Consider the following 27598-nt stretch of genomic DNA (forward strand, 5'->3'; position numbering starts at 1 on the left):
GGCGGAGCGAGGTCGCGTCAGAACCCGGAGGAAGGGGGAAGGGAAGCGTAGGAGGCGGCGCTGGATTTCCGGGTTTAGAATGTTGCAAAGAGGCGCGGGATTTAAATTAGAGATCCTCGCGCTTCAACTCGGAGCTGCACACGTTTCAGTTCAGATATGCCCGCGTTTATGTGCAGGCGCTTTAAACCAGATGTGCACGCGCGTTTCGATTCAGACATGCCCGTGTTTAAGGTCAGATGTGCACGCGTTTGAACTCGGATATGCACGCGTTTATATGCACACGCTTTAATTCAGATGTGCACGCGTTTCAGTTCAGATATGCACGCGTTTATATGCACACGCTTTAATTCAGATATGCCCGTGTTTAAGGTCAGATATGCACGCTTTGAACTCGGATATGCACGCGTTTATATGCACACGCTTTAATTCAGATGTGCACGCCTTTATATGCATGTGGTTTAGTTCAGATATGCCGGTGTTTGAACTCAGATGTGCCTGTGTTTTATGTCTGATACAAGGCCGGATTTAGGTTTGATGAGGCCTAAGTTACTGAAGGTTATGGGGCCCTTTATATGTCCAGCTGTCCTTTGTCAACAACAAATTGTCGCGGTTTTTTGTGTTGAATATATGCTATATGGTAATTTATGGACCTAATAGGTATCTAAGGCCATTTGCACATAACAAAATATGTATTTTATCAAAGTAATTGTCGAACTGAAATACAATTAAGAAGAAGTATATTAATAGTGAAATACAATTAAGAAGTATATACCAGTCCATGCAGAATGTAGGCATCCTATATATGTTGTTGTTTAGTCGTTTAGTCGTGTCTGACTCTTCGTGACCCCATGGACCAGAGAACGCCAGGCACCTCTGTCCTCCACTGTCTCCCGCAGTTTGGTCAAACTCATGCTGGTAACCTCGAAAACACTATCCAACCATCTCGTCCTCTGTCGCCCCCTTCTCCTTGTGCCCTCAATCTTTCCCAACATCAGGGTCTTTTCCAGGGAGTCTCCTCTTCTCATGAGGTGGCCAAAGTATTGGAGCCTCAGCTTCACAATCTGTCCTTCCAGTGAGCACTCAGGGCTGATTTCCTTAAGAATGGATGCGTTTGATCTTCTTGCAGTCCATGGGACTCTCAAGAGTCTCCTCCAGCACCAGAATTCAAAAGCATCAATTCTTCGGCGATCAGCCTTCTTTATGGTCCAGCTCTCACTTCCATACATCACTACTGGGAAAACCATGGCTTTAACTATACGGACCTTTGTTGGCAAGGTGATGTCACTGCTTTTTAAGATGCTGTCTAGGTTTGCCATCGCCTTTCTCCCAAGGAGCAGGTGTCTTTTAGTTTCGTGGCTGCTGTCACCATCTGCAGTGATCATGGAGCCCAAGAAAGTAAAGTCTCTCACTGCCTCCATTTCTTCCCCTTCTATTTGCCAGGAGGTGATGGGACCAGCGGCCATGATCTTCGGGTTTTTTGATGTTGAGTTTCAGACCATATTTTGCGCTCTCCTCTTTCACCCTCACTAAAAGGTTCTTTAATTCCTCCTCACTTTCGGCCATCAAGGTTGTGCCATCTGCAGATCTGAGGTTGTTGATATTTCTTCCGGCGATCTTAATTCCGGCTTGGGATACATCCATAAAATGTTTGGTGCCACATAAAAACACATTAGGGGTAACAGCAAAGATTAAATGGCCCCTTTAACCCAAACACCGGTGCTCAGTTGAATACTGTACAGTACTTATTTGGAGACAAGACTTATTTGGAGGCAAGGCACATTGTATTCCCCAACAATGCACAACGGAGATAAAAGATTTGTAAAAAGAACCAGCAAGATGGTGGGTCTATAGGCGTTCACCTTCCGCTTTGCCCTTTGCTCTCTGGGTGTGGAGAGGTGCCCTTTGCTAGGCTGATTGCTTGGATAGATGACAATGATCAATTTATATTTTCGCAAAGGGAGGCCTGGGGACACTCTGGTTAATAATCTACACACAGAGTGGGATCTGAGATAAGTGTTTGTGAAGCAGTAGCTGGACCTAAATCAAATCCTCAACAAGTTACTTAATACCCTGGTATTGATTTCAGTGTCCTTTCTCCAGGGCATTGAAACTGTTGTTTTCTGATCCAAGGTTCAACCACAACGTGTGTAGAACCTATGTAATTTGCCCAGTGATGCCAAATGCAGCAAGCATTTCACTAAATGTGCTGCAAGGTGCTTATTTCTTGCAAAGGTGAAGGACATGCAAATTTTCCAAGAAGCAGTTGTGCGGTACCATAGAGACCAAACTATTTTGTGGCATGGTTTTTCATAAGGCTAAGGCTAGTGCGCTTCTCAGATAGCTTGGAAAGAACTTCTAAAAGGCGACATTTCGTGGACTCGCCAGGTGGGCACTTTTTAAAGGTTTTACAGCCTCTATTTCCATGCTTTTCTTTGCTGCCTGCTTTTTGCTGTGTTAAAACTCAGCTGCCATTCTCTCACCAAAGAGTGCTTGGGTTGTATTGTGGTGGCCTCCATGTAGCTTTTTTCTAAGGTCTTTTGTACTTTTGCAAAACTTGGGCATCGCCCCAGCCTGGAGACACCTCCATCTTCTGTGTGGACTGTGGCTACTTAAGGATTGGCACTCACTTCTTCAGAAGAGGGAAATATTTTCTTTTTCATGCAAAAACGTTCCCGGTTCTTAATAACTGTCAATGATTTTGAACTTGGATTTGAAGACTGAAACAATAGTGGCTTATAGAAAATAGAATAGTTGGATGTTAATGAGTGAATACTATATTTAGGTGGCAGAGAACCAGAAGTCTTTCCCTCTCTGTTTTTCTTTTTTCTTCTTTTTGCTCCTGTTCCTTTTTAGGTTACACCCTTGTGCACATTAATTGAAACAAAGCATGTTTTCTATGCCACATCGATCAGTCTGTCAGGCACCCACAAAAGAAGATGTTTTGGGGATACTTCAGTTATTATGCTGTCAGAAGCCTGCTATATATTTGTGGGCTATAAATGCAAAAGTTGCCTCTGAGCTGTAGAGGCAAATAGCGGAGGTCATATCCATTACTAATGTACATATATCTGAATTTTGTACATGTATATGTGAGTTTTGTACAATAAAGTACTGTACTAAATTCATTGTTAGTTTCAATTAATTGGCATATAGCCTACAAATTCTCAATGGGATTTGTGTCTGGGGAATTCCCTGGCCAATCAAGTACCTGTATTTGCTGCTCTGTCATGAATTTCTTCACCACTTTCGATGTGTGACAGGGGGCTAGATCCTGCTGCAATATCCCAGTACCGTCTGCATACCTCTTTTCCAGCTCTAGAATAACTCTCTTTTGTAGAACCTCAATCTATTGTGGCGAGCGCATCATTCCTTCTATTGGCTGCAGGCTTCCGACACCATAATAACTGAAGTACGCCCAAAATATCTTTTGTGGGTACTTGACAAACTCATCAATGTGGCATAGAAAAACATGCTTTGTTTCAATTTAATTTGCACAAGGGTGTAGATTTAAAAATATTTCTTTTATTCTGGTGTATTAGAAAAAGATACTTTGTAATGGGCATGAATGTTATATATCTTTTGATAAGTATCAATAAAAATATATATTTTACATAGAAAGAGAAGGAACATGCAAATTTTTCAAGAAGCAAAGTGACTATACTATTTATTTTTTTTAGCACTCTCTCATCCAAAGGTTGGAGGCCCTGGTCTTCTCAATATCAGGACCAAGGGGAGCACTCAACCAACATGAAGTGTAAACAAGGGAGCCTCTTCCAACCGAAGCCAAAGTTTGTTTGCAATGCCTGCCTTCAGATGTGCTCCTTTACAACTCAGGAAGTAGATTCTCTTATTGATACCAGACAGGCCCTACGGCCAGAGTTGTGCAGCAAACCGCTAGGGAGATGGCGGATCTTCTGTGCATGCCATTATCTGTCAGGGATCTACAGCAAAATCAAAACTGCATTTTATGGTCAAGACACTTCAGATTTATTGTAGCACAAAACTATTGCTAGCGCCTTCACAAAGGCAAGACGGGAACGAGGGCTCGGAGGCAAAGACAATTGAGTCATGCCTTCCGTGTTGTTTGAGGCAGAGGGCTCTCTGGCCACCATAAATCTCTTTGCACATTACAGTGCAGGCTGAAACGCTGGAACAGAGACTTCAAATCTTCTGCATCTCCCCGATCATTGCCGGGCACGCACTGGCTCCACCTGTAGCCACAGTCCATTTTCTGCCCGTAGAATTAATGCTGGCAAACGACGCACAGCTTGGCTCTCATCCAGCCTCACCACAAACCTCAGCAGGGTCAAGGCCAGGGCCACCTTCAACTCCGACATAGCAAAGTTCTGCCCGATGCAGTTCCTGCAAACGTAAAAGAGGTCAGTGTTGTGGAAGGCACCCCAACATTCCTTCCCCCACCACACTGCCAAGAGGAAATACAGTGGTACCTCGGGTTACAGACGCTTCAGGTTACATATGCTTCAGGTTACAGACTCCACTAACCCAGAAATAGTACCTCGGGTTAAGAACCTTGTATAAAAATGTGTCAAGCATATGTTGGAAATGTAAGCAGATACATGAGTCTGTTATAAGAATTTTAAGGCCTCAAATATAGAATAAATATTCTTAAATCACACATATCTAAGTATATGAACCATGTGTCTGAAATAATATGGGAGAGCAATCTTGAAGCCATTTTGACTCTCACAATGACTTAAAATATTCCTCTGAAGTAAGGGAGGCAAATGGGGAAAGCCTTCCCATTGTCTTTTTGCTTGCAAGTCCTGTCTTAAGGGCGTATTTGTGTATGAATAGGGTGAGCGTATTCAAAAGAATAGCCATACAAAGGAATGGCCAGGCTGCCCAGGTAATGCAATCAGTGACAATTATCAGGTATCCTGGCAGGCAGGATTTCTGCCTTAGGCCGCCTCCTTCTGTGATGTATGTATAATGTTTTGGGGGTGGTCTTGGGCTACAGGGTGGGCAATTTCAAAAGTTTATATAAGGGCTTGCACACTATTGCTCTGGGTTCTCCCTCCTACATGTGGTGAGTGGGGAACAGGCTTACTAGCTGCTTTGCTTCTCAATATACTCTGGTTGGCCTCTGTTATTTTCTCCTACCGATAGGGAACCCATTTAAGGACTCCATACGGGCTCTGGAATACCTCATAAAGCAAAGGGAGCAGATTTTCTTACAATAGGTCATTCTTCCATATATGGTGGACATGGAAAAAAGCTAAAGGCTTTTGGGAAATGATATATAAGGAAATGAAATTTAAATGGGCTATTCCAAAAAGATGAGAAGCTTTCCTTATAGGCATAACAGGGACAGAGGTTCCAAATACGATGACTAAACCATTTATGTACGTGACAATGGCAGCTAGAATATCATATGCACAGAAATGGAAAGGAGAGCAGGTTACAATGAAGGAAGAATAGTTTTTGAAAGTAATGGGCTATGCAGAAATGGCAAAGCTGACAGTGAGATTAAGAAATCGAAAGGACGAACTTTTCATAGAAGAATGGAGGCCTTCTGTGGACTATTTTTTAAAAAATACTATACAGTGGTACCTCTGGTTATGAACTTAATTCGTTCCGGAGGTCCGTTCTTAAGCTGAAACCGTTCTTAACATGAGATGTGCTTTTGCTAATGGGGCCTCCTGCTGTGCGCGCACCAGAGGCGCATGATTTCCATTCACATCCCTGAGCAAAGTTCGCAACCAGGAACACCTACTTCTGGGTTAGCGGAGCTCGTAAACTGAAGCCTTCGTAACCTGAAGCCTTCGTAACCAGAGGTACCACTGTAGTCAATTTATGAAACAATGTAATTCTTTGATATGAATATGATTGTGAAAATGTTTGAAAATGTTACTAAAAGATTATACAGTGAGAATGTAAGAAGAGCCTGCTGAATCAAGCCAATGGCCCATCCTCTTCTCACAACTGTGGAGGCAGAGCATAGTGATCATGTAGGGTTGCCATATTTCAAAAAATAAAAACCAGGACACTCCAAAGTGGTTGACAAAACTTGGTTTACCAAAAACGCCCCCCGAAAAACCATGATTGACTTGCCTAAGATCCAGGACAAAGCGCCGCCTTTTGAAAATCCCCCTCGGATGTCAATTCCGCCTTTGAAATACAGTGGTACCTCAGGTTACAGACGCTTCAGGTTACAGACTCCGCTAACCCAGAAATAGTACCTCAGCTTAAGAACTTTGCTTCAGGATGAGAACAGAAATTGGGCAGCGGCAATGGCAGTGGGAGGCCCCATTAGCTAAAGTGGTACCTCAGGTTAAGAACAGTTTCAGGTTAAGAACGGACCTCCAGAATGAATCAAGTTCTTAACCCGAGGTACCACTGTACCAATAATGTCCAGGGAAGTCTGGACGTATGACAGCCCTATCATCATAGCTAGTAGCCACTGACATCAGTCTCCTTCATGGTTTGATGTTATGTGCCCATAGATAAGCTGTTTACATTTTTACTGATTAGCACTGGAAACTTCTATCCCTTTCACACAGGGACCAAAATAAATTCAGATGTCCCTGACCGCGAGCTCTTTCTGGGGGAATAACTGCGGAAGGAGAGGGCTTTTCATAGAATCAGAGCTGGAAGGCACCATGAGGGTCATGGCATGTGGGAATCTTTACATCCTACATGGGGGCTCAAAACCACAACCCTGAGATGAAGAGTCTCGTGCTCTACCAACTGAGCTATTTCGCCTGCAGCAGTCTCCTCCATGAATTTGTCTAATATTCTTTTAAAGGCCTCCAGGGGGAGGGAGTTCGATAGACTGACTGTGCACAGCATGAAGAAGGACTTTCTTCTTCCAAGAGGAAGTGGCCACTGTCAGTATTATCTAGGCCAGAATATCTCACGATACCCTGCAGTAGCCAACACTCAAGAAAATTACCGTATTTTTTGCTCTATAACACGCACCTGACCATAACACGCACATCGTTTTTAGAGGAGGAAAACAAGGGAAAAAACATTCTGAATGAAACAGTGGATGTATCATTTTTGTGCTTCATGCTGTGGCCACAGACATGTGATCTGATGGTGAATTTGGGGTGACCCAATGCAAAAATCCTGAGAATCCCTGTGGATCCATGCTTTGTAACCACGTTTTTGCACCATTGCAGCCCCAGGCAACAGTGGGTGTATGGTTTTTGGGGGGCAGGCTGTAGCCATGGACATGCTATGTGCTCTAATGGTGAATTTGGGCTGACCCAATGCAAAGATCCTGAGGATCCATGTGGATCCATGCTTTGTAACCACATTTTTGCACCATTGCAGCCCCAGGCAACAGTGGGTGCGTGATTTGGGGGGGGCAGGCTGTAGCCATGGACATGCTATGTGCTCTGATGGTGAATTTGGGCTGACCCAATGCAAAGATCCTGAGGATCCATGTGGATCCATGCTTTGTAACCACGTTTTTGCACCATTGCAGCCCTGTTTTTGCATCAGATCATTGCTATGTGATCTGATGGTGAATTTGTGGTGACCCAATGCAAAGATCCTGAGGATCCATGTGGATCCGTGCTTTGTAACCACGTTTTAAGTGGGGGAGGGAAGGAAAAATATAGAAGGGACAAGGAGCACGAGAGGGGTGTGCGGAGAAGCAGCTGGCTAAGAATGCAGGAGAGGGGTTTAAAGGGGGGGGGGAGGAAGGCAAAAGTCCACCCACCCACCCAAGCCAGCCCTCTCTCCCTCCCTCCCTCCCTCCCTCTCTCTCTCTCTCTCTCTCTCTCTCTCTCTCTCTCTCATCTGCATGTTTTCCGCTGCCTGCCGAGTCCCCAGACGCAGCAGCAGCAGCAGCAGCACCGGAGCAGGGACGCTCTGCTTTCCTCTCTACTTGCCTGGAGGGGAGGGGATTTCACTGCTCTTTGTTCCGTCTGAGAAACAGCAACCGAAACAGAACAGGGTGGGCAGTAAGACCCTGAGGCAGAATGCAGGAAAGCAGCAGCCTCCTCTCCTCTGTGATGGCGCAATATGATTTTTGCCTGATTTTTGCCATGCACTTGGGACAAACGACTCCAGGGACCACACATTCGCTCTATAACACGCACAGACATTTCCCCTTACTTTTTAGGAGAAAAAATCTGCGTGTTATAGAGGGGAAAATACGGTAAGACCTGGCTCCAAGAGGCTCTCTGTTACCTGGGTCCCGCTGAGAAGGGCACGAAGGCCAGCGGCGACTGGTTCTGCAAGGCCTCTGGTTCAAAGCGGTGTGGGTTATAGACCTATAAGAACAAAAACAGACTGAGCTTATGGGTGACAGGAAAGAAGGTAGGTAGCCATGTTGGTCTGATGCAGTCAAAATATATATAAAAATTGTCCACTAGCACCTTAGAGAGGGATGCAGGTGGCGCTGTGGTCTAAACCACAGAGCCTAGGACTTGCCGATCAGAAGGTCGGTGGTTCGAATTCCCATGACAGGGTGAGCTCCCGTTGTTCAGTCCCAGCTCCTGCCCACCTAGCAGTTAGAAAGCACGTCAAAGTGCAAGTAGATGAATAGGTAGCACTCTGGTGGGAAGGTAAACGGTGTTTTTGTGCGCTGCTCTGGTTCACCAGAAGCGGCTTAGTCATGCTGGCCACATGACCCGGAAGCTGTCTGCGGACAAACGCTGGCTCCCTCGGCCTATAGAGTGAGATGAGCGCGCAACCCCAGAGTCGTCTGCGACTGGACTGAACGATCAGGGGTACCTTTACCTTTAGCACCTTAGAGACTAACTTTGTTCTTTGTATAAGCCAGGGGTCTGCAACCTTTAAGACAAAAAGAGCCACTTGAACCCGTTTCCGAAGAAAAAAAACCTGGGAGCCGCAAAACCATTGCGACATTTAAAACAAATATATCCCCGGAGCCGCGATCTGACAGCAGGCGGGAAGGTGACGTCGGGACGGTGCATGACTAACGCACGCACCGCCCCCATGTGACGTCACAGCCAGTACAGCGCCCGCCACAGTGGGGAGTGTCGGGGCACACAATGCGCCTCCTCCCCTCGCTAGTATCCGCCCCGGAGCCTCGGCAAAGGTGTAAAAGAGCCACATGTAGCTCCGGAGCCGCGGGTTGCAGACCCCTGGTATAAGCTTTTGTGTGCATGCACACTTCAGAAGAAGAAAGAAGAAGTGAGATGTTTGGGAGTAAAAGAAATTAGCAACACGACCTACTGAGTCCTCGTAGAGCAGCCCTCATGCCCAGGAAAGGGTCCCAAAGGGTCCCAAGGGAGAGGGGAAGAAAGGGAAAATACACAGCAGAAACTGATACCTCAGGCTCTGGCCAGACGGCAGGGTTGTGATGGGTTCCGAAGATACTGACCAGGCAGATGTTCCCTGGGGAGGGAAGAGTTTCTAATCAATGTGTGGATATGCACACCATAGAGAATGTCACGCACAATGTGTTGGGTTGTTGTTTTTATTCTGATTATATACATTGTGATCTTTTCTGTGAACCGCCCTGAGACCTCCGAGTATAGGGCGGTATATAAACTCAGTAAATAATAATAATAATAATGAGAGAGATTCGGGAAAGCAGAACACTAAAGACTATGGACTCAGCTTAAGAGCTGCCGTTAACGCTTTGCAACGGCACATTCTGAGCAAAAATTGCTCCACATCTCTGTTAGTGTTGCTGGCTCTCAATGAACTCAGGATCTTCTTTTGGCTGGGGCGGGGGTGGGGTGGTATCCATGTACATCATCATCATCATCTATTATTTATACCCTGCCCACCTGACTGGTTTCCCCAGCCAATTTGGGCAGTTCCAACAGACTATTAAAAGCACAATAAAACATCAAACATTAAAAACTTCCCTAAACAGGGCTGCCTTCAGGTGTCTTCTAAAAGTCAGATAGCTGTTTATTTCCTTGACATCTGAAGGGTGGGTGCCACTACCCAGAAGGCCCTCTGACTGTAACCTCACTTCTCACAGGGAGGGAACTGCCAGAAGGCCCTCGGAGCTGGACCTCAGTGTCCAGGCTGAATTATGCCGTGTTCTGTTCATGCAGTGGGGCTTCGCTTTCCTCTCCTGTCTCTGCACACCCTTAACGTCTTTTCCAGAGGGTCAGCCAACCATCTGGAGCAGATGTTAGGGGTGAGCAATGGTAGCAGCCACGTCCGAGGCACCCCACCCACAAGACGAAGCTCAGCAGTGGATCCAGAGGCCTAGCTTGCTGCAGTTACAAAAAGAGCCCTAAGGACATACAAACAGTACAAGCTTCTCAGTACTATGGTATATTCAGTGGTATGTTCCAAGGATTAACATACCATTTACTTGTCACGGGTAATCACCCGTGGAACATACCAACATGAATGCTGCTGTTAAGTGTCCTTGATCGTCCTTTTGGTGGAAAAGCAAGGTAAAAAGTCAAAACAAAAATGTTTTTATAAGTCACCATCACTTAGGTCCAGACTATATATCACCAGGGAGACATGACAGCCTCTCTGAGCCATCTCTCCCTCGTATCTTCATGATATCGTTTGCTTCATGATACGTTTTTTCAGGTTCTGTCCCGCGACAACCTGGAAGTACCGGAAAGGGTTACTTCCAGGTTTCGCCACATGTGCAGATGCGCAAAATGACATCACGCGCATGTGCAGAAGCGGTGAATCGCGAACCGCGCGTGCGCAGATGCACAGACGTGGGTTGTGTTCTTTTCAGGTTGCGAACGGGCCTCCGGAATGGATCCCGTTTGCAACCAGAGGTACTACTGTAAATGTATACGTAAAGACTTCACGGTATAAGACTGAGCAAGCCAAACAAGCAACCCAGTTCCTGCGGGACATTCTGAAATATAGACTTAATTCCCTACCGCCAGTTTGAATACCTTTAGGGCTCACGGCCTCCTGCCAACCTAGCAGTCTGAAAGCATGTCACAGTGCAAGTAGATAAATAGGTACCACTGCGGCAGGAAGGTAAACGGCGTTTCCGTGCGCTGCTCTGGTTCGCCAGAAACAGCATAGTCATGCTGGCCACATGACCTGGAAGCTGTACGCCGGCTCCCTCGGCCAATAAAGTGAGATGAGCGCCACAACCCGAGAGTTGGCCACGACTGGACCTAGTGGTCAGGGGTCCCTTTACCCTTTACCTAGGGCTCACGGCATCTCTCGTTCTGACAGGGCAGTAAAAATACAACAGCACAGCAGCACCTTTAACCCCAGGCTGCCGCTGCTGCAGGATGAAGCAGTGGAGGAGGGGAGGAGTCCACCTGCCAGGTGCTGGCACAGGGCATGATGCAAACTGGCATGGGATGGGCTGAGGCCAGGTACCTTTGGGGATTATCTTTCCATCAGGCAGTTTCACATCCTCGGTGCAGCGGCGGGAAACGGCCGTGACTGGCGGGTGGAGGCGCAAGCTCTCTTTAATGCACATGGTGGTGAAAGGCATCTGGGACAGGTCTTCCCTGAAAAGAGGAAACATCACCGTTACTGTTTATGACGGCCAACTGGCATCATGGCATCACAGAACCATAGAGTAGGTGCATTATAGCATCAGTGCGCAGGACTACAGGTGGCAATCCCTCTTTCTCTTCCTGCCTTAGGGATGTAGCGTGGATGTTGCATTCTGGGGACCTTGGTAAGGAACTGTGGCGTTTGCCTCCTAGGTGGGTCATAAGGAAAGGGTTAAAATGAGTGTGATGTGATTGGCTAGTGAGAATGCAAGGGGGGAGTAAAACTTAGAGTGGGAGGTTTTGAAAGTCAGTGGAGGTATGGGTTGTTGACAGTTGAGGTTTGGGAGTTGAGAGTTGAGGTTTGGGAGCGGAAGAAGGAAGAGGGAGGAATAGGCAGTGGATTGGTAGAGTTGTATTGTGAGAGAGTGAGAGGAATTGTTAGGTTGAGTCAGATAGATAGTTGGAATAATCAATTTGGAGTTGTTAGGAACTAAGATTAAGAAACTGACAAGAGAAAAATAAACTGAAACCATACGCTTGTTCCTGCATTTAAAAATAAACTTGATTATTTGTTAATGTTAACAACGGTCTGGACTCTGTGTGTCCCCGTAAGAAACGGGGTGGTGGCAGCGAAGAAAGCAATCACAGTGGTGACACAGGGTCAATAGACCGTCAAACGTTCGGGGGCTCTTGTGTGATCGCCACAGGAACATGTGGGAAACTGCCACAAGATAGCCTACCTTAAGGCTGTGTTGACTGCATTGTATCATTCTTGTTGAAATGGGTGCCCCTCATCGTGTTCCCCTTTCCCTCACTTCAAAATAGGGAATGAGAACAGGAGCGGTGCCAAAAAGACACACCCTTTGAGAGTTTTCGCTGCGGAAGCACAAATAATGGCGCCTGCAGACTTTCCCTATACTGCATAATAGAAACATAACTGTTCTTTGAGATTTGTACGCAAGGCTTTGTGCTTGTCTGTCAAAATGCTGGCTCTACAGCAGTGGTCCTCAAAGTGTGGGGGTGGGCTGCCTTGGGATGCTCAAAATGTCAGGGGAAAATAAGAGTCTTGAGGCAAAAGGAACCTTCCTTCCGAAGCATAGGCATACTTGGGATGCATGCCCCCATGGCAGAGGATCCACGTTGGATTTGTGAGGGTGGCTGTTCCGCCTAATCAAATTTGGGAAGAGCTCTGCTTATCGTTCCAATATCGTTTCCCTCTGTGTGGTTTTAGGCAGGCCAGAAATACCCAATTGCAGTGGTACCTTGGTTTGCGAACAGAATGCGTTCCGGGAGTCCATTCGACTCCTGGAACCGTTCATAAACCAAAGTGCAGCTTCTGATTGGCTGCAGGAGTGTCCTGCAGCCAATCAGAAGCTACGGAAGCCACGCCAGACGTTTTGCTTCCGAAAACAGTTCGAAAACTGGAACACTCACTTCCAGGTTTTGATCATTTGGGAGCCAATTTGTTCGGGAGCCAAGGTGTTCGGCTGCCAAGGTACAACTGTATACTCCTCTTCTCATGTTGGGTGGGAGAATAACAGACCCAGATATTAAACAGCAGATAGTATCTGCACAATTTTGAACACAGAACCTTTTCCCGCTCACCAGATGATTGGTGCTGAGCTGAGGGATCCAGAAGTGTATTTAGAAAGGAGACGTAAGATCAGATTTGAGGAGTACCACTTGGCACACCAGATTCATAAACGTAATATGCTGCAAGATGCCTTTTAAGAAAAATAAGCACAGGAGATCTGCAGAGGTGTGTCAGTGAAGCTACGCTTTGTCAACGCTCAGCCATTTTCATTCTCATTGGCAAGACTGGATGAAATGAGAGCCTAGCACTCAGTCCTCTGTGGATTACCTTATTTTCTAAGCTGTGCACGTGCAGATGGACATACATGCACAAAAACATTAAACTGCATTGTAGATGAGCAACCCACACCTGGGCTCAGTTCCACCTGCCACCCTCTTGATTGCCCACTTCATATCCCATCACCATTCAATCTCCTCTGTCTCCCGGCCTCGCAGCAGATTCTGAATCTCTTCCCGGCACTGGTCTTGGTAGTTGGGATGTCGAGCCAGGTTGTACAGCACCCAGGACAAGCCGCTTGCTGTCGTGTCGTGGCCTGTGGGGAGGGAGAGTGAGTGTGAACTCACAGAAGAGGCATCCTGGTCCACCCGGAGCTTCAGATCAACCACAGCACTGGCTGACAACAGAAGGTCCAACCAGGGAAGATTTCTCTGGACCTCTAATTGTCTAATTGGCTGTCAATAGTACCAAAAGTTGGAAGATCCCAACTGGAGAGGACTGAGCTGCAACCCCAAAGTAAAGCTGGAGACCTACTACCCATGAGCACAATGAAATAATAATAATAATAATAATAATAATTATTATTATTATTATACCCTGCCCATCTGGCTGGGTTTCCCCAGCCACTCTGGGCGGCTCCCAACAGAACACTAAAAAAGAATAAAACTTCAAACATTAAAAACTTCCCTAAACAGGGCTGCCTTCAGATGTCTTCTAATAGATAGTTGTTTATTTTCTTGACATCTGATGGGAGGGCGTTCCACAGGGTGGGTGCCACTATCGAGAAGGCCCCCTGCCTGGTTCCCCATAACCTCACTTCTCACAGTGAGGGAACCACCAGAAGGCCCTTGGAGCTGGACCTCAATGAACGATGGGGGTGGCGACGCTCCTTCAGGTATACTGGGCCGGGCTGTTTAGGGCTTTAAAGGTCAGCACCAACACTTTGAATGGTGCCCGGAAATGTACTAGGAGCCAGTGTGGATCTTTCAGGACTGGTGTTATATGGTCTTGGCGGCCACTCCCGGTCACCAGTCTAGCTGCTGCATTCTGGATTAATTGTAGTTTCTGGGTCACCTTCAAAGGATCATCCAGCTGACAAAAGCATCTAATCCCAGAGAGCCTCTCTCTCTCTCTCTCTCTCTCTCTCTCTCTCTCTCTCTCTCTCTCTTTCCACCTCACCCCCAGCTGCACATATAACCCCAGAGTCTGGTTTTTACTGAAACGAAAGTATTGTGTCTCAGGAAACCAGCACACAATGACTGACCTGACCCCAATGGCTGTGGATAAAGGCTGCAGTTTGTATGCAGCAGAACTGGGGCAACAGCAGGTCAGAACCACGGACAGCACACAATGATCCTCCCTGGGAAGTATTTCACCTCATGGGGGGTCAGAACCCATAATTCAACCCCTCCTAAACACTCAGTTGCTGAACATGACCTGAAAATCCTTCTTGTCCTTCTGTGACTTGGAGGAGGAATTGTGGCCTGATTGTGTCACCCCAGAAAGATACTGATCAGACCCAATCCAGGCACCTCACCTTCAAACATGAAGGTGTCAGCTTCAGCTGCGATGTCAGCATCAGACAAGTGGCAACCCTCTTCATCCTGCAAGCACAAAGGCAGGCGTTTGCAACGACACAAAGACCCGTTGATAGTCTCACAAGCGTCTCTGCCAGGGGAGGGCACCAGGGTTAGACCCCTGGTTAGTGTAGCTCAGGCTTCCTCAAACTCAGCCCTCCAGATGCTTTGAGACTACAATTCCCATGATCCCTGACCACTGGTCCTGCTAGATAGGGATCATGGGAGTTGTAGGCCAAAAGCATCTGGAGGGCAGAGTTTGAGGAAGCCTGGTGTAGCTCAGCTCCACACTGACTGGAAATGAATCTCTGTAATGGACTACGCAGAATTAGATAAGATGACAGGAAGAATTCGAAATCTTAGGGACCAAAGATTCACAGAAGATTGGAACAATTATGCGAACTATTTGAAGAGCAATTGTAATCAACAAATTACACTAGCAGGACTACGAGAAGCTTTGTAAGGAGGAATATATGAAATATTGCAAAGAAGATAAAGAAGAGAGACATTAGTTATAATTAAAAGCAATAGTGAAAGTAAGAAATGTAAATTAAGTGGAAAAGATTTGAAAATTTTCAGATGTGATTGACGAAAGTCGGGGGAAAAATTGTATAAGATATAAAAGTACCGTATTTTTCGCTCTATAGGACGCACTTTTTCCCCTTCAAAAATGAAGGGGAAATGTGTGTGCGTCCTATGGAGCGAAGACGCCATAGCCCCATGACCCTCTCCCGGCTGGAGAGGTGAAACGCAGCTATGGCAGGAGCCTCTATGGCCGCGCGTCACCTCTCCAGCTGGGAGAGCGCGCACGGGGCTAAAGAAGCCATAGCCCCGCAACCCTCTCCCAGCTGGAGAGGTGACAAGCGACTATGGCAGCAGCCTCTCCGCTGTGCCTTTACGCTGCTCCCTGACCTGCTCTTTAGGGCTGGTGGTGGGCTTCCCCCTGCCAGCCCCAAAGAGCAGGTTGAAAGGAACCTGAAGCCTGGAGAGCAAAAGGGGTCGGTGCGCATCAACCCCTCTCGCTCTCCAGGCTTCCAAGGTAGCCGCCTGAACGCACCTTAAACGGCACCTTGTTTTAGAGCGGGAAAACAAGAGGGGGAAAAGCTCTTTTGGGCTGGGGGGGGAAATAATATTTTTTTTCTTGATTCCCCCCCCCCCCTATAAACGGGGTGTGCCCTATGGTCCGGTGCGCCCTATGGAGCAAAAAATACGGTGTGTATATATAGAAGGAAATGAATCTCTGGGGTTTCAGATAAGGGACCTTTTCCATTTAACACAGATGGTTAACCACTGAGCTAGGCTCTTCCCTTTCCTTGTCTCCAAATAGTCTGGTCTACCTCTTCTATAAGCCACAGGGTTAAGCTTTCCCAAGTTGACGCCAACCTTCCTCTTTAGGCAGGGCCTCAGTTCCCATAAAACTCCCCTCTTCCATAGACAAGGAGCCACACTGTCCCTTTCCTTGCCCTCTTTCTGCCTAGTACCTTTGCCAACAAAAGAACATCAATGAAGTCCACGGTTTTGCCTTGCTTGGATTTGAGCCAGGCATCATCCCCCAAGCGGCTATGTGCCATTCGTCGCTGCTGAATCACATTGGCTGTGAAGCGGTGCACAGTGTCACACGCACGGCGGAAGCGGCGGCCGTTCGTTGATAGATAGTAGAGCCAGTCAAAATGGTGGATCAGGGCATGCTGCCGCAGCACGACAAGATTGCTGAGTTCCAAGATGGCAGCAATGTAGTCACTTGATTTCCTGGAACATATAACAAGTCTACTTGTCAGGAGAAGACAGGGGAGGAAGTCTCAGCAGAAGCTGTCCAAGGGAGTCTAAGAACAGGTTCTTTGGGGAACATTGCTCAAGTCTTGACATGGCCCCAGTATGAGAAGAAGAAGAAGAGGAGTTTGGATTTGATATCCCGCCTTTCACTCCCTTTAAGGAGTCTCAAAGCAGCTAACATTCTCCTTTCCCTTCCTCCCCCACAACAAAGACTCTGTGAGGTGAGTGGGGCTGAGAGACTTCAAAGAAGTGTGACTGGCCCAAGGTCACCCAGCAGCTGCATGTGGAGGAGCGGAGACGCAAACCCCATTCACCAGATTACGAGTCTACCGCTCTTAACCACTACACCACACTGGCTCTCAAGTGTGCAAGCAAGCAGCACAGGCCCAGACAGCTGAAAAACTCCCCAAAAGATTGAACATTTAACAGGTAACAGTACCTGTTTCTCATTAGCACTGAAACTGCAAAAAGCCTAGGCTTTTGCTGTTAGAATGCCCACGGAGAAACATCTAGTGAAGTACTGTCAATGGATACTTGTGATGCCCCAATAACACAGGTGTAGCACCATGCTAGGTGTTTACTCCTTGGTAAATCCCACTGAGTTCAATAGCATCCCAAGGCAGCCCTCTGCTTCATGAACCTGCTGCAGACCAACACAGCCACCCTTCTGAGTCAAATACTTTTGTTTCTTCCTGTGCAAAACATTTAAGGCATTGTCAAAGCTGCTGAACTATTGCGGATCCCTGCGGACACACCTTGTAGAGATTTCCAAGGAACACTTGTTTACATCCCGAGGAAGCCCCCTGCCTACTGGGTTGCTACGAGAGTGACTCATACACGCCATTTGCTATTCTGTCACGTAACATAACTTCGTATCTTTTTCTGTGGGGGAAAAAGAGGATCTAATCTGAGAACAAGCAGGCAGTTCCTCCTTCTCCTGAGTCCTGGTTTACCCTCTCCTCCCCACTTCCATGGGCTTTCCAGATCCTTATGATGTTGGGGCTACGGTACTGAAGCTAGCTTGCTCCAGAATCAATGGGTAAAGGGCCTTGTGGAACAACCTAGAGGCTGGGCGACAAAGGATCTGGAAAGCTATGAGTTCCCCCAGCGTTCCTTCTGCCAGCCTACTCACTCTTGGCAGTTGCTGTCATAGCTGAAGACACATTTCTGCAAGCTGTCCAAAGTCATGAGGCTGATCTGCTCAAACATGTCAATGGAGGCCGGGCCTGCCGAGGTCAACTTGCGCCACTTGGCCTGCCCAAAAATGGAAGGGGAGAACAAGAATCAACATTTCGGAAGGCAGCAAATGGCGAAGGACTGACCAGTGAGGTGACACAGCACGGGCAGAAGGGCAGCAGGGGAAGGCCCAGGCTGGGGACAGAACCACATTACACAGTGGGTGCAATGATGGCAGATGAGTGAAGCTGAGAGACAGAGAAAGACAGACAGACAGAGAAGCTAATGTTCAATATCTATGCAGGAAAGAGCTGAAAACAGAACTTTCAGCAGCTGACTGTGTAGCATCCTTATTACGTGGCCCCTTTGAGGCATGCTTCCATGTCATGCTTAAATTATATTCAAACACGCACAGCCCATGCATACACATTTATCAACATTAAAAATGAAACATGAGTTTATTCAGTGCTAACTGCAGGTGTGGCATTCTAAAGTAGAGGAGCAAAGTAGGATTCAAAAAGTGCAGTTACTTTACAGGCAAATCCCTATAAAGCCCTTCAAAACTGCTCGAGAAGCGGTAATATATTATACTTTTGCAGCACACTGTCAGCAAGAAAATACTGAGTGGGGAGGCAACTGAAAAAGCATACAAACCTTCAATACTAAGATAGGTACAAGCAGTGGAAGTAGCTGGAACATTGCAAGTGTTCAAACACCCCCCCCCCCATTTGTATAACATAAACTTACTGAAAAGCTTGGATGGAGAAGTGAGTTTCCCAATGTCGAAAAACTCAAAATTATTTTTTAAAAAACAACAACACTGAGTAGTTGAATAAAACAAGGAGATAGGATGAAGTTTCTCTCTGACTAAGTGTTCCTTTGCAGGTATTTCCCCCCCCCCTTAAAAATCACAATCTCTACAACAATTATGGAGGAAAGGAATGCCCTGAATGCTGACACACAAGTTTCCCAGGCACAGGGCACAACTCTTTGATCAGAGTACATGACAAGTGGAAACAACAGAATGAATGCAGGCCATCTCTTCCAAACAGAAAGCAAGTGTGCATTGACTCTCACACACAAGGTCGTGCAGACGAACCCCAGTTCATATAAGTTCCAGGGTAGAAAGCAACCCAAAATTGGTTGCATTGCACAGATGGCACTGAGGCAGAGCGATGTGTAAGACCAGGGCTCAGCAAACTTTTTCATCAGGGGGCCAGTCCACTATCCCTCAGAGCTTGGGGGAGGTGGACTATATTTCGAAAAATATAAATACCCTGCAAGCCGCAGCTGCCTCTGGACCTGGAGGAGGAACGCACTCTGCACGCGCTCAGGAGCACGTCTCAGCGCCGCCCGCTCACCGGCGTTGTTGATGAGCAGCAATCGCTCCATGGGCCCATCCCCGTGGAGCTCCCAGGTGGAGTGCACCATGCACTGCGGCCCGTCGTCCAAGGTCGGCGGGCAGGCAGCACACGCAGAACGCTGGTGCAGCTCGCCCTCCAGCTGTTTCAGCAGCAGCAGCAGCAGCACTGAGCCGGGCACCAGGCACGGGGCTAGAAGGCACACCAAGCTCCAGATGAAGCCCCACGATGTGCCCATCACGATGCCCATGGCGAGGCCCAGACCCGACGCCCACCCACCAGCCTCTCCATCCACGGCCACACTGGGTTTACCTCAGCATGCGGGCAGCAAGGCCTTGGATTGGCTGCAGGAACTTCATGCAGCCAATCCAAAGCTGCGCCACTCAGAGGTGTCTGTGGCTTCAGATTGGCTGCAGGAACTTCCTTCAGCCAATCCAAAGCCATTCCAGCATCCTGGAAGTCATCCCCCCCCCCCGTGGCTTCTTTTTAAGGAAATGCCACGCCGGACTGACCGAGTGGGCATCAGGGTCCACGGGCCGGATTTACAAACCTGGTGGGCTGCATCCGGTCCCCAGACCGTAGTTTGCAGACCCTTGTGTAAGAGCATGAGGAGAAGCACATGGAGCGAAAGTGCATTAGCATGAGTATTTTGAAGGCACTCACGTGCATGATGTCTGTGCTCTGGTTGAAGAATTTCATGTAAGGCTTCAGGATGTCAAAATGAAAAGCCGGGGTAAGCATCCGCCGATGTCGTCCCCACTTCTTCCCACCGCTCAGAAGTAATCCATCGCCTGGCACAAGGAAACAGAGGCTCATTGAGGTGCAGTATCCTGGCAGCGGAATGGCCTGCCTGCAGCCAGTCAGACTCCCAGAGAAGATGAACAGCTAGGTCCACAAAACCACACCCCAAAGATCAAAATATCCACCCTGATGGGAAAACATGGGTGGAACTGTCAGCGCTCGATTTTGCCTAGGTATACCACTAGTTCTACTAGTAAAAAAGGAAAAGGTAAAGGACCCCTGGACGATTAAGTTCAGTCAAAGGTGACTATGGGGTGCGGCACTCATCTCGCTTTCAGACCGAGGGAGCTGGCGTTTGTCCACAGACAGCTTTCTGGGTCATGTGGCCAGCATGACTAAACCACTTCTGGCGCAACAGAACACCGGGATGGAAACCAGAGTGCACGGAAATGCCGTTTGCCTTCCCGCTACAGCGGTACCTATTTATCTACTTGCACTGGTGTGCTTTCGAACTGCTAGGTTGGCAGGAGCTGGGACAGAGCAACCGGAGCTCACCCTGTCATGGGGATTCAAACTGCCGACCTTCCGAGCAGCAAGCACAAGGGGATCAGTGGTTTAGACCACAGCGCCACCTGCGTCCCTTACTCTACTAGTAGCTAATGATCATAAAAGATAAAAGCAGAATTGCCATATTCAGGCACAAGATACCTCCATCAGATGGTGCGGACTAAGAATGAAGGATGGGCACTGGATCCTACCCTTGTCTGGCCACCCTGGGATTATCTGGCTTGCTTCTCCTGATAGGCAGGGTGTTGAACTGCATCTGAGCTCAGAGGACATTAATCTGGTGGGGTTGTCTACAGAGACTAAGGGGCGTCACTGTGGATGCAAAATTATCTCTTCACAAGGAAGTTCTAAAGGAACAGATAACAACTTGATCTCCCAATCAGAGGTCGACAGACCTGCAGGTAATTAGTTGCCCTAATTAGGCGGCAGTTGTGAAGTCAGCTCAACAATGATGCAACAGCCCCTTCGGGAGATGAATAGCGGTAGCTTTCTGGCGCCCACAAATTAGAAGCCTTGCAGAGAATGATTTTATTGCTGTAAAGTGTCTCCTACTGTGTAGATCAAGGGGACACCAACAACTTCAATGAGTGCTTGTTCAAGATTAACTGCAGTGTGAGAGGGGAATTTCTGAGCTTGCAACTGGGGAGGGAACTCCCCTCCCCGGTTGCAAATGCCTTAAGGGCTCTCACATGGAAGATGGAGCGAACTTGTTTTCTTCTGCTCTGGAGGGTAGGACTCGAACCCATGGCTTCAAGTTACAAGACAGGAGATTCCAGCTAAGGGTCAGAAAAAACTTTGTGACAGCAAGAGCTGTTTGACAGTGGAACAGTCTCCCTCGGGAGGACTCTCCTTCCTTGGAGGTTTCAAAGCAGAGGTTGAATGGCCAACTGCCATGGATGCTTTAGCTGAGATTCCTGCATTGCACGGGGTTGAGATTCCTGCATTGCACGGGGTTGGACTAGATGACCGTTGGGTCCTCTCGAACTCTACAATTCTATGTTCCTGGCTGCTGTTAAAATTCATCCCTGTCTTTAAACAAAAGGCTGATCCAGGTACAAATTAAACTCCCAAGATTCACGTTTCTTTGTGGCTCGTCTTGTCTTGTGCTGTAACGCTGGTAACTCTCTCTTTTTTAAATATTTTTTTTATTCAAAATTAAAACAAAACATATTATCCAGAAACATATCATCCTTATTCCCCCCATTTTTCCTCCCTCCCACCCCCACAGAACCCACCCACCCCCACCCCCCGACTTCCCTCAGCTCCAGTCTTTGATTTCTCTAAAAATGCTGTTTTCTGCATGTTACACAGTTGTATAGATCCTCAAACTATTTAGCTGATTATTATCAATAAAAAGCTTGTGAATGTTTATTCAAAACCAGCCAAGGAGTCCAGTTCACTTTGTTGCGTCTTCAAATACTTTGTAAAGGGTTCCCATTCATCCTTAAAGTCACAGTTATCCTAACGCTGGTAACTCTTATAAGGTAAAGTAAGCTCTGTTGTTTCATTGGCTGTAAAAACGACTCTCGTACTGCGCTTTCAGTACTATAGCAGGTATGGAAGCGCCTTAACCATGTCAGGGTCCTGTCTGATGTCCCTACCTAAGCCCAATCAAGACCTATTTATCACTCCAAAGTGACTGGAAGCTTATGCATGCCAGGATAAGCACTCCACTGGCAGACAGAATACAGTCCTTTTTGAACTTCTATATTACTGGTCTTCAATTGGTGGGTCGGGATAGGAGCACTAGCACCGTGCAAATATATGGTTAAAGGTTTGAAAATGGGTCCCCAAAGGCATGTTTGGGTGAAAAGCAGGGCAAGGATCTGAACAGGTTGCAGATCCCTGACCGGAAGAATCAGAAATCAGGAAAACCAAAATTTTAATAAAGAATGGGGAAAATATATAATTTATCTTAAAAACCATTGTAAACAGTTAAAATTGTTAGTAGGATTGGAATAGGGACGTGGGTGGCACTGTGGGTTAAACCACTGAGCCTAGGACTTGCCGATCAGAAGGTCAGCGGTTCGAATCCCCATGACGGGGTGAGCGCCCATTGCTTGGTCCCTGCTCGAAAGCACGTCAAAGTGCAAGTTGATAAATAGGTACCGCTCTGGCGGGAAGGTAAACAGCATTTCCGTGTGCTGCTCTGGCTCGCCAGAAGCGGCTTAGTCATGCTGGCCACATGACCCGGAAGCTGTACGCCGGCTCCCTCGGCCAGTAAAGCGAGATGAGTGCCGCAACCCCAAAGTCGGTCACGACTGGACCTAATGGTCAGGGGTCCCTTTACATTTACCTTTAGGATTGGAATAACCCTTGTAGTTTAATAGTGAAATTTGGATATAATGGGGAGGTAAAAGATTTGGATTACAGCAGACCCTCTACTCACAACCACAATCCATTCCGGAGGCCCGTCCGGAAGTCGAAACAGGTCGCTGGGAGAGGCGCCGTTGTGCGCAGGCGCAGGTAGCGTTTGCCTGCTTCTGCGCATGCGCGAACAGCAATCACCGCTCCTGTGCATGCGCGAATGGCGGCAAACCCACCGGTTACTTCTGGGTTTGCCATGGACGCTGGGCAAAATGGATGCGAGTGGAGGTGGACATAAGAAGAGGTTTGATTGTATTATAAAAGATGCAGGAGGAAATGATTAACAATAGGACTCACAAAGAAGAGAAGGGAAGTCCAGGAGATTCTATGGAATCTTGTCTTTATGTTGTATGTTGGATATGTGATTGTAAAACTATCATTTGAAAAACCAAATGAACTGGTTGCAGACATAGCTGTCAACTTACAGATTTGAAAATAAGGGGCCAGCAGCCTCGGAAATCAGGGATCAGCAGCCAAAATAAGGGATTTTCAGAGCACAGGTATGTTCGACTTCTGAGCCCCTCCGAGCCAAAGGCAGAAAGCACAGGCAGCAGCCAAACAAAGCCTCAAGCGGTGGTTCCTACAGCGCAGCAACCCGGCAAAGGGGGTGCAGCAAGGAAAACCACTGTCACCTCTCCACTGGGAAGCGCTGAGCAAAGGCGAGTCCCCAGGCAACGCGGCCGATTTGATCAGCACAAGGCATGCAATCTCCACCCCCCAGTCGTTCTTAGACTCCTTATTGGGTGAGCAACGCAGCCAAACAGCACAATTGGAGCTTCCCTCCTCCCTGGCCGGCAGGGAGGGAGGGAGAGAGAGGAACTGCTTCCTTTGAAACCTGGGAAATTTAAGGGACATCATCAATAAGGGACCGCAGGGGACACGGGGCTGGGATAAGGGACTTTCCCGCCAAATAAGGGATGGTTGACATTTATGGTTGCAGATCCCTGTTCTGCATCAATTGTGGGGAACCCCTGTCCCTCCAGATGTTGCAGAACTACCACCAGCTCCAGCAAGCATGGCCAATGGCCAAGAATGAGGGGAGTTGTAGTTTAGTAACATCTGGAGGGCCAAAGGTTCCCCACACCTGCTCTACGTACTTATCCCTGGCACAAGAGCTCATGGTCTGACAAGTTTCAGGTGTGGGGCAGGGGTACCTTACCAAGCCAAGGCTTCAAGAAGCCGTAGAAGAGTTTGTCTTTGGGAGCAACAGCAGCTGTAGGGCAGAGAAAAACAGAAACACATTCAGTCTAGTCCTCTCAGATCTCCAGACATTTAAGTATTAAAGAAATTAGACATACAATTATTATGATGTTTATTTATATCCTACTCCCCCCCCCCAGACCGCGACTCAAGATGGCTTACACAAATCAAAGCAATAAAAATAATTTAAAGTGTTTTCAGGGGCACCTCCACTGGGGAGTGGAGCAAGGGAATTGGAACGCCTTCTGCCTAGCAGCACAGAGCAAAGGCTCAGGAAGGGATCATCCCACCCCCAGATATTTGCATCTGCATCAGACTAGAAGCACAGAATGGGCGCACTTGCAGAGAAGCTCACTGAGGCCAAGCAGCCACAAAAATGGAATTATCATCAGATTAAAATAAAATTAAAATAAAATAAAAGAAGCATGGCAAAGATAGCACAGGCTTACTTTTGCCATGCTTTTATTTTGTCGGAGAGGTGGTGTAGTTGTTTTTATTTTCTTTACAAAAATCAACTTTTTTCCTACAGAACTCTGCCCTGAGAACATGCAGGGAGCATCCTTGGAGTAATGCAGCCATGCTCAGATCCCATAATCTGCATGGCACCCTTCAACGCACTTTTACAACACCTTCCCTCTCCCATCTCAATTGAAGCAAAATTAACCACGCAGCATTACATTTTGAGTCTACAAATTAATAGATGCAGAGCATGAATATAGACATACACAAGCACACTCCAGGTAAGGCAAAGGCAGGGTGGGACATTCTCATTTCCCTGACAGAGAAGGAAGACACAGATCTGGTTTTCACATGATTTGTTTAGGCTTACTATGATTTACGGGTGTGGGGGGTGTTAAGGGAGGGGTAGTACTTCTGGCAAGGGATACGTCCTGCTCCTTTGGGGGCAGTTTGTCCACCTTTGGTCCCCACACTGCACTTGGCTCTCACCTGCGGCTCCATGAAGCTGTTGGTGTGACAGCGGCCACACCCTGGAATGGCTTCAATTGGCCAGCTAAACCAGGTGAGGATAGCCGAAGGGTCTCAAACCCTTAGTGAGTTAGGGACCTCCTCTGCGTGCAAAGACAGGCTCTGGCAGATTGAGCGGACGAAACCAGTAGTGCGTCCAGTGGTCAATAAGACGGTTTTTGCCCATGCTCTCGAGGCAAGCGAGGGGCAGGTGGAGTTTGTCAACCTGGGAAGGTGGTCCATGTAGGACGGGGTCAGCAAGGCTTACCGGGCATGGGCCGAATCACTCCTGCGGAGATCCTCCGTGGGCCGGACCGACACAGCGCAACACCGTAAACCGCGTCTGCACATGTCCGCGGCGCCGGAAGTCCCTCCAGACAATCGCCGGGGCACAAAAACCCAACACAAGAGCAGTTGGGAAAACAAAGCAAGCTTTGGAGAAACAAGTCGGGGCTCATTTGCTTCTCTGCAGGGAAGCTCACTGAGGCCAAGCAGCCACAAAAATGAAATTATCATCAGATAAAAATAAAATAAAATAAAAGAAGTGTGGCAAAGAGAGCACAGACTTACATTTGCCATGCTTTTATTTTGTTGGAGAGGTGGTGTGGTTGTTTTTATTTTCTTTACAAAAATCAACTTTTTCCTACAGAACTCCGCCCTGAGAACATGCAGGGAGTGATGCAGCCAGGCTCAGATCCCCTAATTTGTATAGCACCCTTCAACGTAGGTGCGATTTCCGGCATCTGGGCATGCGCAGAAGCGATTTCTGGAGAAGTGGAAGATGGTCCCCGCGCCGCACCGGTTTAGGGCAGCGCGTGGGGACTCACCGAGTGGGCGGCTTGGTTCGGGGGCAGCTCACGAGCCGGTTAAGCGACGCTGCTGACCTCTGATGTAGGAGAAGGAAAACTCTGATCCAAATCTGCACTGCTTTGCAGGATATATTAGGGAGAAGAAAAGGCTAAGGAGTAAACCCTACACAAATCCAAAGCAGAGTCCCTAAGATGGTTGGATGGCTCCTTATATGCCTCCTTCCGGACCACATCAGCGAGGCCGAAAGGGGGGTCTTGTTGACTGGGCAGCCCAGGACCCCCATGCACATTGCTTAGGCTTGCACGCTGCAGAGGTCCCTTTGGTGCTGCCAATGCAGCGGTCTGACCAGAGGTGAACTCCATTGTCTCTCAAGAAAGACAGATGCCAACGACAGCAAACCCAGCTCGGCAGACTAATCATAAATTGTTTTCTGCCAACAAATTGTGGTGGAACGCCATAATTTGGTCTTAGCTTATGACCCATGGCACGCTTGGCGTTATGTCTGAACCAGATAGCCCTAATTGGTCCAATCCTGTTTGGCCAGTCCACTCCAGACAATTGCTGGGGCACAAAAACCCAGTGCAAGAGCAGTTGGGAAAACAAAGCAAGCTTTGGAGAAACAAGTTAGAGATTGTTTGCTTCTCTGCGGGACAATTCATGGTTTCCTGAACAAACCATGGTGAAAACAAGCCTTCCTAAAAGCATCTAACAATGTCCCTTTGCAATGATGAGTGGAAGGATTCCTCTGACAAAGCCATGCTGCACATTCAGCTTCCGACAATTGACCATCCATTGTAATTACAGAGAATGCATGATTGGGTCTACAACTGCCAAAGGCTCCAGTGAGAAAATATAATGGAAGCCATCTCCATTGATAATTGATATATCCACAACCAGTTGATTATCATTTTGCATTTATGGCCATGCGTGAACACTATTGCAAAGGCAGCAGTTTCCCGAGGTTTCTTGCTGTGGAATATTCCGAATGTGTGTGTTTGTTGTGCAACTCACTTCATTTCCTGTTATTCGTCACATAAAAGAATTTCTCCCTATATTATCGCCAGCTCTCCATATTAATTTCTCTCCCCTCCCCCAATAAAGTCACGTCTAAGATGGTAGTCTGAAAGTCAAAACCTGAACCAAGCAGGCAGGCATGGGGCAAGTTGTCAATGGCTCATTGAATTCTAGGGACTGAAGCGGATAAGCTGCTTTGAAAATAGGGATGCCCAGTGCTATTTTTCAGAAAAAGAGGTGCCGGAACTCACCACGAACACCTCCCTCGTTCTCTTAGAATGGCAGTGCTGCCAGAACTGAGCTGCTGCTGTTGTTGTTTTTTTAAAAAATATTACGTATACTTTTCAGATATATACATTTCACTGATTTTACAATCACTTTGACATTTTAAAGCTTGACTTCCTTCCCCCTCTTTCTGCGGTTCCTTAAATTTATTTTTAATGCCTTCTGCATATCCAAATTAACTTAACTTACTCATTTATTTATCTCCTTTAAATATATACTCTTACGTAACTGCAGGTTATTACAATGACCCTGCCAGTGTTTTGATCTGTTTACAATTTATCTGCAAATATTCAACAAACCATTTCCATTCTTTGCTAAAAAGGTTGTTGTCTTGATTTCTTATTCTTCTGGTACGTTTTGCCATTTCTGCATATTCCATCAGTTTCTGTATCCATTCTTCCTTGAGTTCTGGTGAGTTCCAGCTGAAAAAAAGCCCTGGGGACATCCTATTCCGTAGCCTCCAACGTTTTCCCAATGAAAATAGGGACGCCCTAAGGCAGGGGTCTGCAACCTTTAAGACAAAAAGAGCCACTTGGACCTGTTTCCGAAGAAAAAAAACCT

The 27598-nt window shown here is 47.3% G+C and overlaps 1 protein-coding gene across 4 annotated transcripts in view; it reads right to left on the reverse strand.

Annotated features, from left to right (window-relative positions):
* Positions 1–3963: 3963 nt before the first annotated feature.
* The window catches only part of CYP4F22 (cytochrome P450 family 4 subfamily F member 22), a 38013-nt gene continuing 14378 nt past the window's right edge, over positions 3964–27598 (reverse strand). For all 4 annotated transcript variants that reach the window (XM_083719221.1, XM_083719219.1, XM_083719222.1 and 1 more), the window contains 10 exons: positions 23922–23975; positions 19751–19878; positions 17683–17804; positions 16259–16526; positions 14738–14804; positions 13387–13516; positions 11269–11402; positions 9269–9333; positions 8161–8243; positions 3964–4362 (listed from right to left, as the gene is read on the reverse strand). In XM_083719221.1, the coding sequence (XP_083575347.1) occupies positions 4185–4362; positions 8161–8243; positions 9269–9333; positions 11269–11402; positions 13387–13516; positions 14738–14804; positions 16259–16526; positions 17683–17804; positions 19751–19878; positions 23922–23975 (1229 nt within the window). In that variant the 3' untranslated portion in view covers positions 3964–4184. The remainder of the gene's footprint in view (positions 4363–8160; positions 8244–9268; positions 9334–11268; positions 11403–13386; positions 13517–14737; positions 14805–16258; positions 16527–17682; positions 17805–19750; positions 19879–23921; positions 23976–27598) is intronic.

The sequence above is a fragment of the Podarcis gaigeae genome (genome assembly GCF_964106915.1).
Source record: "Podarcis gaigeae genome assembly, chromosome: 17".
Taxonomy (NCBI): Eukaryota; Metazoa; Chordata; class Lepidosauria; order Squamata; family Lacertidae; genus Podarcis; species Podarcis gaigeae.